The following is a 15,461-nucleotide window of genomic DNA, read 5'->3' as shown; positions in this document are numbered from 1 at the left end:
CCCTGAGAGGCAGCCACCGACCACCTTTACCACCAGTAGGGGCCCTCCCTGGTCTCCTGCCTGTCCCCATCTCTGCCTGTAGGAAAGAGCTTGTGAGAGAGGGCACACACCCCCGCGAGGGGCTCCTGGCTGTGTGTTGATGCAGTCCGTGCTTGGCCTGTGAGGTTGTGCTCCATCCCAGCCGGCTTGTTTTCCCTGCTGGGAGGCAGCCCCTCTCCGTCCATGCTCTGTAGAGGTGGGATGGTCCACGTGCCCTGTCTCTCCTCAAGGGGCTGGCGCTTCTTCGAGATTCCACTCAATTGGTGGCCTTGCATCCTTAGCTTGCTGATAGTTCCGGGGAGTTTTGATTGTGTAGGTTATCTGGTCTTTTCTTGATGTTCTTTTGGGAGCTACGTTCTTTATGGCTTTCTACATTCTAAGTGGATATAGAACTCTAAAATGACTAAGAGGTGGTGCATTAGATCATACCATGAGAAGGCATCACCTAATACCTGCCTGCATTTTCCTTAAATTGAGGAATTCAAGTTATGTAAAATGAATGACTACTATAATATAAAAAAACAAAACAAACTCATTGCCTTCGAGTTAATCCCAACTCAGCGACCCTATGGGACAGAGTAGAATTGTGCCATAGAGTTTCCAAGGAGCAGCTGGTGGATTCGAACTGCCGCAGCTCACTGTAGCTCTCAACCACTGCACTGCCAGGGCTCCATACTTCACTATATAGTGCTTTATGTATTTAAAGCTCTAGGTACTAAGTTTATTTAAAAGACAGGAGCAGTGTGTTAACCTCGTATGTTTGATAATGACGTCGTCTTCTGTCTTCCATCATTTGACATATTCCTCTATATGTTCATCTTTTTCAGTTATCTCAGCTGTACCCTGAAGAAAATTTGGAGAAATTCATTCCTTGCTTAGCTGGCCCAGATTCCTTTTATGTAGAGCGAAACCACATGGATCTGGAAGCGGACCTGAGGTAACTGTGGAATAAAGGGGCTGCTCTGATCACCAGCTCCTGGGAGCTCTGGCCCTTTCCCTCCGGGGCCCTGTGGTGACTAAGGGCAGTGAGGGCAGGGTAGGCAGGCCCAGGGACGAGATGCTCAAATCACGCAAGGGGCTCTTGAGGGGACACTCTGTCATGTTGGTTTGGGAAATGTGAAGGATCTGAAAAATCTCCAGGAGATTTGGAGGATGTGAGTAAAGGACTTTCAGGGTATGTATCGTCAGTTGATGGATGTCCTTTTGACAGTCTTATAAAACCTGGTATCATTTGTTTTGCAGCTGACATTTGAGACTCTTCCATGTTAAAACTAGGGTCTGATAAAAAGTGTCACAGGAAGAGTTTCTCTGGGCCCTTGGTCATGTCATGACACACACAGCGGTAGTGGCCACTGGCTTTGTGTACGTGCAGAGACGGCCGCTGCCTTGGGCCAGGATCGCCACCTCAGCACACCCATTACTGGCTGCAGCGCGCTTGTTTTGATGATCATTTTTGCATTACAGTTCACTGCCCGTACCAGGGCTCCTTTGGATACTTGATTAATACAGTGTAAAGTATAAAAGAAGTGAAATACGGGGAAACTAGAAGAATATTAGTTTATGGCACTTCTGTTTTATTCTCTAAATATTTTCTCTTAATTGAAAATTAAACTTCCTATCTCAATAGCGTTGCTATGAGTCAGAATTGACTCGACAGCAGTGGGTTTTTTTTTAATCCCAGTTAATTCTGATAATACCATTTTAATGCTAATATGATCGCTTTGTTTAATTTTTAGGTATTTGGCTTCATTGCCTTCTCAAATATTAAGAAACGACCATGTTAAGAAATTTTTCAGCACTTCATCTCCCACCCAACAGCTTCAAAGTCCAAGTGAGTTTGTAAAATGTGATTAGATAAAAATCAAGGTATTTTCATTGTCTGTACATCTTTATCATATTTATTTTTCATTTGTAGGTCCTGGCAACCCCTCCCTTTCTAAAGTAGGTACCATGATGGGCGTGTCTGGAAGGTGAGAAACCTCCCACTTCCCCAGCAGATTTCATATAAGGATTTTACAAAGTTTATTTGCTATGATAAACGGCTCTCCAGTTGTGTGTAAACAGTTGTTTCTTGAGTTAAATCATTCTCGTTTAGTCTTGAGTAGTATGGGGAGAGAACTGGATAGAGATCGTGCAGTTTGTGATTTCTCGAAGATGGCTCCCTGAACCACTGGAGTTGGAGTTCCCAGGGTTCCTCATTAAAAATGGACGTGTGGGAGGGGAGGGCAGGGAGGAGAAGGCTTTTTGCTCCTTCCAGGCTTTACTCTTCTAAAACATTGATTGGAATATTGAAGATTCAGTAGTCATTTTTTAATTTGTGATGACCTGTTGCATGATTTAGAATAATGGAAACTAGGTGGCTCAACCCAAAGTCTGATGGCGACAGACAATTGTATGGGTGCACGTACACCTTCTCTTAAGCACATGCATACAAATACATATATACACACGTACACACATACTTCCGAGCACATGGCTTCCAAGAACATGTGTGCACACATGCATATGAACATGTACACATATAGACATGTTGAAGCACATGCATACAGATATATATGTACACACATACTTTTGAGCATATGCACCCAGATACATGTGTGCACACCTACATGTACGTCCACAGGCAGGCCTGCAGATCCATTGACTACCGTGGTAGTTGTGGAGGTGGGGCAGAAGCAGGAAATGCCTGTTGTGTGTCCCTTGTCTGGTGGTGGACTGTAGTCTTGGGTGCAGTGTGGAGTGGAGAGCTGGCTCTGTGTGCTCAGCTGGGGGATCTTGCATCCTTCTGGGTGATAGGCACCATGCTTCCCCTGTCCACTGTCCCTGCAGGCCCGTGTGTGGAGTAGCTGGCATCCCGTCTCCCCAGAACAGCACCCAGCACCACATGCAGCACTCTGCCAGTGCGGCTGCCACCCTGCCCCACTGTGCCCATCCTCCAGGCACCGGCTCGGCATTGACCTACCGAGCCCAGATGGACACCTCGCCCACCATCCTGATGTCTTCCAGTCTGCAGAGCCCTCAGACCCAGGAGCAAAACGGGATTTTAGATTGGCTCAGGAAACTGCGTTTGCACAAGTACTATCCCGTCTTCAAGCAGCTCACAATGGAGAAGGTATGTTAGTTACCAGGCAGGCACTATGGAGTTTGATTGGCTGTTTTCTCAGATCACTTGTCTTCTTCTAACCTTATTCCTAAAGGAATTGAATTGGGCTTCCAAATTATACACAATATGGAAGAGATACGGGTAAGAAAGGCACAGAGTCTGGGGTTGGCACCTGCTGGAGGGCAGTTGGTGCACTTGGAAGGCTCCTGGAGCCAAAGCAGAGATTGAGACAGGATTCATTGTCAGCAGGTTTTCTAGGTCCTGTTGAGTCTTCCTAACCTAGGTGTGCTGTGTGGTGTGATGGGTGTGCTCTCTAGCATCCCTGTAATAGGTAGAGATGGTGACTCCTGGTGTCCCCCCTTTATAAAGTGTCCTTCTATGTGGGTCTGTGCAGATGCTCCTGAGACCAGCTTCAGGGCCCATGTGCAGACCTGCATTAGCCACCCGGATGATCCGACCTGATTTGAGGGGGCTATATGTAGAGGGGAAACCCTGGTGGCCTAGTGGTTAAGTGCTACGGCTGTTAACCTAAAGGTCAGCAGTTCAAATCCGCCAGGCGCTCCTTGGAAACTCTGTGGGGCAGTTCTACCCTATCCTGTAGGGTCGCTATGAGTCGGAATCGACTCGATGGAAGTGGGTTATAGGTATCTAGAGGAGTGCCCTAGTGGCACAGTGGTTAAGAGCTCGGCCACTAACCAGAAGGTTGGCAGTTCGAATCCAGCAGTTGCTCCTTGGAAACCCTACAGGGCAGTTCTGCTGTGTCACATAGGGTTGCTCTGAGTCAGAATCAACTAGATGGCAACGGGTTTGGTTTTGGCTTGGTATCTAGAGGAGTGGATGGATTTCATGTCTTCCCAGAAATCCTACATGGAAATTATTTCTCCCCATAGGGAGCATTTTTCATTGTTAAAGAATTCTGAGGTTTCTTAGTCGTGGCGTCACTAATAATTGCAAAAGTAAGTTAAGCCTGTATGTGGTGTTTGAACTCTGAGCTCCCCCTGCTGGGTAAAATGATTTGGTGGCTTTTATCTGTGTAAAATTTTCGTTTGTCCAAAAATCTACAAGTGAACTTGGAAATCAAGCTTTTAACTACATAGTAAACAAAACAAATATAAGTGTATTCGTGCATCCTCTGTTAAGGGTTCATAAACCTTAAAAACAGATTTTACGAACCTCGCCCATGATCGGTTTAAAATTTTATTCTGAACGTGTGCGTTGAAATGGCTCAGGTCACAGATCATGCTCCGGAAGGCTGTGCAGACTAGAGCAGTGCTTGTCTGCTTTTAGGATCTGGCCTGTGGGTCATGTAGCCACAGTTTGGATGGCAGTTACTTCTCTGGGTTGCTTACTACTCAACAGAGTTGCCATCATCCCTAAAAGGTAGTTAGGTTGAGGAAGGGAGCCATCAGAAGACTGTGCTCCTGCTGCGGCCTTAGAAGAAGAGTGCTGAGCGCTGGTGAGATTTTGCTTGTGTTTTGATGAGCCTTCTTTCCATTTTTTGTTTTGAATTGTGACAAAACAGATATAATAAGATGTGCCATTGGGGCCATTTTTAAGTGTACAGTTCAGTGACACTAATTATATTTGCCATGTCGTACAACCATCATTATCATCCATTTTCAACTGTTTTCCATTGCCCTAAACAGAAACTCCGTACCCCCATTTCCCCCTCCACTCAGCCCGGCAGCCACTAACTCTCGTCTCTATGTGTATGTCTAGAGATTCATATAAGTGGAATGAGACAGTATTTGTCCTTTGGTGTGTAAGTGACTTCACTCACAGTAGTGTTCTCAAGCTCCATGTCCTAGCATGTATCAGAATTTCGTTCCTGTTTATGGCAGAATGATAACCCATTGTATGAGTATGTTGTTGCTGTGTGGTGTCGAGTCGATTCTGAGTCTTAATGACCCTATGGGATGGAGTAGAACTGCCCCATAGGGTTTTAGGCTGAAATCTTCACAGGAGCAGATTGCCAGATGTTTTCTCCCTTGGAGCTTCTGGTGGCTTCAAACCGACAACCTTCAGTTAGCAGCAGAGCACTTAACCATTGTACCACCGGAGCTTCTTATGTATGAGTATACCACATTTTATTTATACATTTATCTCTTGATGGACACTTGGATTGTTTTCACTTTTTGGCTACTGTGAATAATGCCTCACTGAACACTGGTGTGCAGGTATGTGTCTGAGTCGTGGCTTTCATGCTTTATGGAATTGCCAGGTCTCCTGTAATGCCATGTTTAACTTTTTGAGGAATCGCCACACTTTTCCACAATGGCTTCATCATTTTACATCCCCACTAACAGTGGATGATGGTTCCAGCTTCTCCACCTCCTTGCCACACTGGTTATCTTTCTGATAATCGCCATGGTAGTGGGGGTGAAGTGGTATCTCATTGTAGTGGGGATACCTTAAATGGCATCTCTGTAGCAGTTGGACTGACTGGTGCAAGATGCTTCATTTAGTCACCTGCCCACGGAGCATGTTTTCCAGCTTGCTAATCTTCGCAAAGGAGCATTCAAAGCCTATTCTGATGCCCAGAGAGACGCACAAAGGCTGCAAAATTCGTGTTTCGTATTTTGAACCGGTGATGTCAAATTATTTAGCAAATGAATGTTTTTGTTTTCCAAGTCTTTTATTGTATAATTAAGTGTATTGGTTTATATATCCTAGAAATGGAATAAATTTATTCAAGTTCTGTTTTCAGAGTCCTTAGTCACTGTCAGTAACTTTATAATTTGTTTCTTCTATTTTGGAAGTTTTTGAGCCTTACTGAAGAAGATCTTAATAAGTTTGAGTCCCTCACCATGGGAGCGAAGAAAAAGCTCAAGACTCAGCTGGAGCTGGAAAAGTAAGTATGACATTGTTTTTGAGATTTATATTCATTTTAGTTTCCGGTTTGCTGGACAGTTCTACAACTTATAATTTTATTAAATATTAGTGATTAAATTACCTTTCATTGCTGTATAACTCTTAGTTAATGCTTTTAAAGGTCGACAGATGTGTCTTTGGTTTGATAGGAAAGGCCCTTTATAGTGAATTGGACAAAAAACAGAATGACATGCCACCTTTGAGATTATTTTGATGGCAGTCACCTTTATGTGGAGCATAGGCACTTAAACAGTTTGAGAACCACTAAAAAGTTCGTGAGCAAAAGGCTGTGACACTCACTCGTTCTCACGCTTCCTTTCTCATAGGGAGAAGTCGGAGAAGCGGTGCCTGAACCCCTCAGGCCCAGCCTCGGTCACCAGCAGCGGTGTGGCGCGAGTGCCCCCCACCAGCCACGTCGGGCCCCTGCAGCCCATGCGAGGCAGCCACGCTGCAGGTGGGAGAGGGGCTGTGTGGGGGGCGGGAGGCAAAGGTGGGGCATCGAGTGTTGGCCGTTAAATACCCTGGCCTTTTATGAGTGTGCAGCAGTGTGTTCTTTTGGTAATTAATTAGACATCAAATCACACCCATTTTCCATTTGCATTTTTAAAATACATACTTATTTTTCATTATTTTAAGTTTTATAATCTTTGCTGTCGGAAAATAGAGGGCATAGTTTCAGCTAGAAGCAGGAGAATGGTGACTTGACTGAAGTTGTTTGAGCAAAAGAATTAAAAGAATTAGATCCAGAAAATTCTGTGGCGAGGGGGAAAGAGTAGGAAGTGAACAGAATAAATGAAAATGTCTTCTTCCCCAAGACTGGTGCAGAGAGGTTATGTTGCACCCATTACCAAAAATCTTCTGGGTCCTTGACCACCAGCAGCGTCCAGTTCTCCACCCTGTCTCCTCTCATGGAGGTGGAAAGTTGCAGCGATTGGACTTCCCACTGCCATCCTCCTTGTCCCTGTCATTAGAAAAAGTAGCTTCTCCTGTGAAGGAGGCCGAGGACATCTGCAGTACATGTTCTGCTGCCTTGCAGGACAACAGACGCATCGCAGTGACAGTACCTAGAACAGTAGCTGTAAATGCCAGAATGTGTTTAGGTGACAAAAAAGATATTACATCACTTGGCCTCGTAAAACTGGAGTATTTACAACGTGGTGAGATTACTTTTAAAAGCACTGACAGATAACTCAGTGTCATTTTTTGGAATCCTATTTCTTATTAAGTGTTTGAGTTGGGTGGCATGATAGCATATTGTTAAGAGCATGGCTTGGGGAGACAGACGCATCCATGTTTTTGCTACATAACTAGCAGGCAACCATGGGCACTGTATTTTCTAAGAACCTCAGAGTCTTGGCTGTAGGTTGGAGATAATAGTCCTGTCTCCTTCCAGCTTGTATAAAGGAATCAAGTAGATAGATGCCCGTGAAGGGCCTGGCACAGCCTGCGGCAGTCGGTCAGTGCTGGTTGGTGGGATGCCTGCCAGCACCGCGCTGGCCCCTGGCCTGACACCTGCCCTTCTCTGCAGAGCTGCGGGTGGAGGTGGAGCCACCGGCTCACCAGGTGCCCCGGGAAGGCAGCTCCTCAGAATACTCCAGTTCCTCATCCAGCCCGATGGGGGTGCAGGCCCGGGAGGAGAGCTCAGACAGCGCTGAGGAGAATGACAGACGTAAGGATGCCAGTGCCACTCCTGGGGCCAGCCCCTTGGCCTGACAGGAAGTGCACTGATGCCCTCTCCTCTCTCCAGGTACTGAGGTCCACCTGGAGGGCTCTGAGAAGGAGAAGCCAGTGATGCTGTTGAACCACTTCCCTTCCAGCTCAGCCCGCCCCACAGCACAGGTCCTCCCTGTGCAGAACGAGGCGGGCTCCAGCGCAGCGGGCCACCACGCCCTGCCCCCACAGATGATGCCCACAGCCTCCCACCTCGCGCCCATGCGGCTGCTGAGCTCTGTCCACAAAGCGGAGCGAGGCACTGCGGACGTGAAACTGCTCTCGGCTTCCATGCACTCACTCTTGTCTCTAGAGGAAAGGGGCAAAGTCTCTGGACCAAGAAGCAGCGTTAAAGTGGACAAGGGCTTTGGGAATGCCCTGATGGACGTGCTGCCCGCGCCCGCTCCCCATCAGCCCGTGCAGGTCCTTGCCGCTGTCCCCGAGGGCAGCTCCCTGTCCCCCACTGTCTCCTTTGGTCCCCGGGCCAAAGTCGTGCATGCCTCCGCGCTGGACCGGGTGATGAAGACGGCCCAGCAGCCCGCCCTGGTGGTGGACACCAGCACTGCGGCCACCGGCACCTCGAGCTCTGTCTTCCAGGTGGCTCGGCCGCCCATCAAGCTCCTAGTGTCCTCATCAGTCCCCGCGGACTCAGCCGTCTCTGGGCAGACTTCCTGCTCCAACAGTGTGCAGATAAGTGTGCCCCCTGCAATAATCAACCCCCGGACTGCTCTGTACACAGCCAACACCAAAGTTGCCTTCTCTGCAGTGAGCAGTGTGCCCGTGGGCCCAATGCAAGGCAGCTTCTGTGCAAACAGCAACACTGCCTCTTCCGGTAGCCACCCGTCGACTTCGTTTGCAAACATGGCAAACTTGACCAGCTGCCCGGCCCCCAGCCCCAGCCCCACGCTCTCCTCGGTTCCTGAGAATAGTTTCTATAGCAGCAGCGGCAGCAGCAGCAGCAGCAGCAGCAGCTCCACGGGGAACATTCCCACTTCCAATCAGAACCACCACCACCACCACCACCATCAGCAGCAGCCGGCGCCACCGCAGCCTGCACCACCACCACCCGGCTGCATTGTCTGCACGTCCTGTGGGTGTAGTGGGAGCTGTGGGTCGAGTGGCCTGACGGTCAGCTACGCCAACTACTTCCAGCACCCATTTTCAGGGCCGTCCATGTTTACGTTCCCCTTCCTGCCCTTCAGCCCCATGTGCAGCAGTGGCTATGTGGGCACCCAGCAGTATGGTGGGGGCGCCGCCTTCCCGGTAGTCCACTCCCCGTACAGTGGCAGCTTGGCCGCAGACTCCGTGCTGGGTGGGCAGTCCACGTTCGCTGTCCCCCCGATGCAGAACTTCATGGCGGGCTCGGCTGGCGTCTATCAGACCCAGGGGCTGCTGGGCAGTAGCAATGGCTCCAGTCACAAAAAGAGTGGGAACCTCTCTTGTTACAACTGTGGGGCCACTGGCCACCGGGCTCAGGACTGCAAGCAGCCGTCCATGGACTTCAACCGGCAAGGTAAAAGGCACATGGTGCCGGGGGCACCTAGGGCTTCCCTAAGCTTCCTTCCTGAGGCCACACCCCCCACTGGTGTTAGAAAGCCACCGAGGCTGGGGGGAAAGCATACAGATAATTTTCATGAAAACAGTAAATTTTTGTATTTTTAAAGGAAAAAATTTTTTGAATGCTCTTTGGAAAGTATGAGAGTCTTAGAAATAGGCTGAGGCCCAAAAAAAGGGTTCCTATTTAAAAAAAAAAAAAAAAAAATTTTTTTTTTTTATTGCTTCTGAGGGAAACCCTGGTAGCATATAGTTAGTGAAGAGCTACGGCTGCTAACCAAGAAAGTCGGCAGTTCAGATCCACCCCAGGCGGTCCTTGGAAACCGTACAGGGCAGTTCTATAGGGTCGCTATGAGTCAGAATTGACTCGACGGCAATGGGGTTTTTTTTGGTATTGGCTCTGACACGCTCTTCATGGCTTCACAGTACTCCTTGTAAGCGGCACCGGTGGCCTGTGGTGGCAAAGGGAGCAGGTGCATGCCATCAGCAGTGGAGCTCACCGTGCCCCCTTCTGCCCTGCCCCTCCAGTCCGCCCATGGCCGTGCACATGCACACAGCGGCCGGCCACCTTTCTCCTTGGGCTGCCGCCTTCTTCCTGCAGCCGCTTTCTCATTTCTGCTCCCTCTACCCATCTGCAGTCAAACTGGAGTGCGTGTCTAGTGTCTGAGAGCAGGTTTGTACTAGCTGCGTGTGCCGTGGGAAGAGGATTACACTGGGAACTGGGATGTTGGTCCCTGGTCCGTGGCTATTCACTGTGCATTGTGAAAAGTCACGTGGCCCTTGTTGACCGGCAGTGACTTACCTGTAGAGGGTTACACCAAACCTGCCAGTGTGTCCTCGTCCACTGGAGAGCTTTCAGAAACAACTGAGTGGCCCCAGGCCCCCTGGACACTACCTCAGGAGGCCTGGCGCAGTTAGTACCGATGGAGGCTCTGCCCTTTCCCTGCACTCCGTTCCCAGAGAGGCGTGCCCCCCATGGCGACACCAGGCCTCACCTGCCCAGACCCAGGGTAGGGAGGCTCATGACATACCCACTAGCTGTGCAGAGCCTGAATCCTGGGAGGGAGCTTTAAAGAGTAAAGAAATGATTGGACCTTTTCTTTTTAGTCTTTTTTCTCTATTGATTGGTATTTTAAATTCATACAGTAAGGTCCAGCTTTGGGGGAAGAGGGTGTTGGGAGTGGTAAGAACAGGCCATCTAAATTTCCAGCACCAAAGTCTTGACCAGGAATGCTAGAAATGACAGATGAGTTGTGGAAGTCCTGCAGTGATGCAAATGTGATCTCTTTTTCCTCTCCAGGTACTTTTAGGTTGAAATACGCCCCTCCAGCAGAAAGTCTGGATTCCACAGATTGATATTTTTCTCTGGCAACAGAACATTATTAAGCCATGGAGACATGAGGAAAATTAAATACAAAACTGAGCAGTCTAGTTGCTGTTGAGCTTAATATTTTTAATCCAAAGGTGCTTTACTTTACTAGACTGGATAGAAAACCTAGCTTAGGAGTGCATCAAACTCAATTTTATTGCCAAAACCCGAGTTTGGAGCTTGCTGTCAGGACTTTCCTAGTGTGTGTCTCCATGGTTGGTGAAGTTTGCCACCAGTGTGCATGGTGGCAGTGCAGGAACCTCCCATCTCCGAAGAGCACAGCCGTGACGGGCCCTCTAGGCTGACACGCAGCTCCAGGGCAGCTACACGCGACCTGAACCGAGGACTGAAGGTTGACGTTTTCCAAGTGGAGTTTCACCAGTCGGAGTCTTGACACCCCTGGTTAGGAAAAATGTCTACTTTTTTTGTTGTTGTTCCCTAAAGTGGTTAGGCACTAATCTCTGGGATTTTTAAGGATTGCACTACAGAAGAATGTAGAATGAGGTGGATCTCTGCAGTTGTGGGAGACAGAACGCCTCTGAGACCAGCCAGCACAAGAGCCGAGCTACCCATCCGGATCAGAGAGCTGGCACCAGCAGGCGATGAGACCACAGAGAGGTCACTAGTTCCCTTCCTCCTCAAACACTTGTAGCAGTTTCAGGTTTTTAATTTTTTTTTTTCCTGCAAATAAATTTAAACTACATGATTCAGTAGGAATAGTTTACTTGCAACAACTTAATTTTTAAGGGTCCAAGTCCCAGAGAATCCAGTTGTCAGGCTCTGAGAACCCCTCCCTTCCAGCCCTGCAGTAGCCGTGAGTCCTGTTTTCTTCTAGCACGAACGAGCTCTTCCCGAGACACAGTAACGCCAACCTCTGGGGCCCGTTGGCCCTGATGGATGCAGCACGTCCTTGGCTGAGTTTGCAAGTTGCTTTCTCCAGTACAGACTGACACCCCCAAGGCTGCCTGCTAAGGCATCACATTTGAGACAGACATTTCAACAATAAGACAACCCTATAATTTATAAGCAAGAGTTAAATTTTCTCCTGTCAACTCTTTTGTATAAGACTGTGCATTACTAGTTAATTCCGTTAAAATTACCTGGAAAACTTCAGTGGATAATAAGACTTTGAAAGAGACCACACAACAAAATAGGTCTCAAGTATTTGTAGAAGTCTAGATTTATTAAGGTAGGCGATAAAGTCTTCACCATAGATCTCTAAATTTCAACCCCATGGAATGATGAAGGCTTTTTAGTCTGAAATTTAGGGACTTAAATCTTTAAGGTTAAAGGGAATTTTCTGCTAATAGTTATTTAAAATTCTGAACCCTTCAATATTAAAATATTGATCAGTAAGGTTTTGCCAGAGATTTCCTAGTTGAGTAGTTATTTTAAAAGGAAGAAAATCACTACACTCTCCCACCGCTCCTCAGATGGGAGTCAGCCTTGTGCAAAGTTGATAGAAATCAAAAGAATACCCGAGAATTGGAGGCCCTGTGATTGATGTGAGGCTTCAGATGCTGAGATCCATTTCCTGGTTTCATGGAGACGAAGGCAGAATGTTGTTACATTTTTTATGAAAGGCTTTTAGTAGAGTTTTGTAGAGTTTTATTTTCATAGTGTTTCATTTCTATGCAATGCAGACTTGACAGAATCTGCGTTCCAGTCCCACCCGTGGTAGCCAGTATTAGACACGGCTCTGAAGTAATGGTGACACAACAGCTATTTTGGGAATGCTACATTGATCTCTTAAAAAATTATAAAACTACACAATGTCAAAACAATGAGAACTGACACAACTTTGCCTTAAAGAGTACTAGACTGGAGCTTGTCCTGTTCTGTTCAAGGAAGACTTGGAATGCTCACTGCTGTTTACGATTCTGATATTTCTGAAGGCCATCACAGTGGCCTGGATATGTGCTGAAAGCCAAACTTTAAAATTTTTTGGTTTTTTAAACAAAGAGATATTTTAAATAAATCCTGTTTCCACTCAGTAAAGTTGTTGAAAACTGTCTCATAACAAACGACAACAATCATATTTAAGTTTTTGTTTTGGTGGCAGTATTGGGGAGTGAAAGTGTCTGTTGTTACCCTTATAGAACTACTTGGATGAACGTTAGAGGCTCATCAACACATTAAACCCACAACTTTGATTTGAAGGATAACGTTCAGAACTGAAGTCAAGAAGTTTAGATGTTGTTGTGGCTGTGTTCCAGTCATCACAGGTCTTAGAAATTTCAGCTTGTCTTTGAAAATGCATGTGTGGTGTGATGTCTCCAACAAGGCCGTTCAGTCAAGAACCATGAGATATACATATACGTTATACGGTACAGGAAAAATTCAACTGCTGATATTTGAAATCTCTTCCTAAATGTGTCCCACACTTGGACTTCGGAGTATTTGCTAGCAGTATTATCTCTGATGAATTTCTCTCCACAAGTCACCGGAGTCGCTAAGCCTAATGAGCATTTCAGTCATCAGAAGACGTCATAGCCAGTTGAAAACAGATCACGCAGCTCCCTCGCCCTTGGTCATCTACCTGAAACGGTGATCTGTTCAGATGCTGCAGCGGTCGGTGAGGCACCACCCACTCATGTGCCCCTGAGCATGGCTTATGTTAAAGGTTCTCACCCATTTATCTCCAAGAATGGGGAGAGTGGAATGTACAGATCAAAGTAGAACACAATGTTGGGATAAAACAACTATTTAGTCTTTTTTCGTTTAAGCAAAATGCTCAATTTTCTACTTTCTTTGTAATTTTTATTTCACGGTAATACAGAAAATTGCAAAGTGTTTAAATGTTAACTCCTAATTGCTGAAGAGCACTGAGGAAATGGGAGCTAGCACTTAACAATAGAAATAAAGACACTGTTCTTGAAAGTGTAAGTGATTGGGTATTAAAAACCAGCATCATCTATAATCTCCACAAGACTACAGGAGTCAGCTTGTTAATATAGTAGTTAGTAGGTTCAGTATTTTAATTCAGTATTTAGAATTCTAGTTCCTTTACTGCAAGAAGTCAACAGTTAGTTTACACTACAGACTATGTACCGAGGCACAGTAGCAGTGTATTAACTTTGCCTAAAGTTAACAGCTGTTTTACTGTTTCCTATTGGGAGCACAGTCCACATTAGCTCCCACTGTGATGAGCACTGGCCGAGGGGTGTTGGGTGGCTCCTTCCTGATCCGTCATCCCCTCCTCGCTCTTCCTGTGTCAGTGGCGTTCCGTTTTACGCCATGCTAGTTTTGCATACTGGTAACCGGTGGCATTGCACATTGAAGTATTAGGGTTGTCAGGGAGATGCCTGGCTGCTCACTGTCCACCACCCAGAGCAGCCCTATGGGACAGGAGCGGCTAGCCAGTCTCCAGCACAGGGAACTCCCAAAGATCGAGTCAGGGGACGCTGAAAGCCATGGGTTCCAAAGAGGCTGAGCCGCTGAGAAATCCCAAGGGTCTGAGTGAAGGTGAGCATCTTTTATCAACACTCGCAATATTCTAGAAAACTACATACTGTGCTGGTTGAGGCCAAAGGTCAACGTTACTATGCTATTTACTGAGGGAGGGGAGCAGAGGTCATCAGTCCCCAGACACAACTTCATGTGTAATAACCCCTCATCACGTTTTTTTTAAAAAAGATATAAGTTCTTACATGCACAAAAAGATAAAGGCTTTGGTACTGAAAACCTTGTGTACTCAAGAATCTTTACAGCTTCTATTGGACTTTTTCTTTTTAGGAATGAAGGAAAATTCTCCCATTTTTGAGCCATTCTTTTATGTCAATTCTACAAAATTGCATGTAACTTTATAAATATTTTTAAAAGATATAGTTTTGTAAATATTTAATATTCTGCTAATTTGATTTTGAATTGTAAATGTCAAGTATTCTGTTTTTGGGGTTTTTATGTTTTATTATACTTTGTTAAAAAGGAAAAATTGTACATTTTTAGAATGTTTTTATGAGTAAATTTAATGTACTGAAAATAAAAATTAAAAAAAAAAAAGGCTTTTTTAGTGCTTCATTTTGTTAGGTTTTTTTTTTTTTTTTCTCATAGACTACAAAGGGCGTATCTTTTCAGTTCTATTCTTGATCTCCAAACTAGGGGTTTAGTCCTTCCTCCCTTATGCCTAAACTGGCAAAAAGGACACCTGGTCTTGAACCCATTCATTGTCTTGTAAAGCTTCCCAATATTTTGTTTTTCTTAAATGTCCTTGCTGAGAATATAAATGTAAATGCTTCATTTGGGGTTAAAAACACTGCTCTAGGTTCCGTAAAAATCAAGGTTGACAGTAATACATTCAGTCCACGGTGAACATGCATTGAGGCAGGCTTTTTCCCTGAGGAAGCACCCTATTACGATTTTTGACCTAGAAAACTGAGGGTAACTATGTGGGGCAATTTAACAAGGAGCCATACCTACACGGCATCTAAAATCCTTTTTCTGCATTTGGGTAGGTGGCGGTCTAAAGACGCATTCGTCCAGGACTGAGGATGTGAGCTGAGTGTCAGGCACCAGAGGTAGAATTCTGGTGCCTTTTACCCAGCTGGGAGACCTCTTGGTCTTGGTCAAGTCTGTGTTTAGGACAAGAGTGTGCATACAGACATACAGTTCCAGGCACAGGAGGGGCTGTGCTCAGATCAATGAGACCAGAGAGAAGCTGGCCACTGATAGGATGGTCCTGTTTGAGCTCCAGGACCTCTGGGTCACCTGAAGGAGCGCACTGGCCAGAAGCAGCAGGAAGACCAGTGTAATTCAATACATTATCAAGCAGCCGACTCTGGAGAGCAGCGTATCCTCAGCCCCCAACGTTAAGAG

General features: G+C 46.4%; 1 protein-coding gene across 2 annotated transcripts in view; it reads left to right on the top strand.

The window, feature by feature from the left end:
* The window catches only part of ZCCHC14 (zinc finger CCHC-type containing 14), an 80,230-nt gene extending 65,650 nt beyond the window's left edge, over positions 1-14,580 (top strand). For both annotated transcript variants that reach the window (XM_049863925.1, XM_049863924.1), the window contains 9 exons: positions 867-976; positions 1,776-1,870; positions 1,955-2,009; positions 2,869-3,151; positions 5,902-5,993; positions 6,340-6,467; positions 7,542-7,682; positions 7,761-9,236; positions 10,578-14,580. In XM_049863925.1, coding sequence (XP_049719882.1) covers positions 867-976; positions 1,776-1,870; positions 1,955-2,009; positions 2,869-3,151; positions 5,902-5,993; positions 6,340-6,467; positions 7,542-7,682; positions 7,761-9,236; positions 10,578-10,633 — 2,436 coding nt within the window. In that variant the 3' untranslated portion in view covers positions 10,634-14,580. The remainder of the gene's footprint in view (positions 1-866; positions 977-1,775; positions 1,871-1,954; positions 2,010-2,868; positions 3,152-5,901; positions 5,994-6,339; positions 6,468-7,541; positions 7,683-7,760; positions 9,237-10,577) is intronic.
* The last annotated feature ends 881 nt before the right edge of the window (positions 14,581-15,461 follow it).

This window comes from Elephas maximus, chromosome 21, assembly GCF_024166365.1.
Source record: "Elephas maximus indicus isolate mEleMax1 chromosome 21, mEleMax1 primary haplotype, whole genome shotgun sequence".
Lineage (NCBI taxonomy): Eukaryota > Metazoa > Chordata > Mammalia > Proboscidea > Elephantidae > Elephas > Elephas maximus.
Note: the sequence above shows the minus strand (reverse complement) of the source record. Positions and strands in the feature narration are given on the sequence as shown.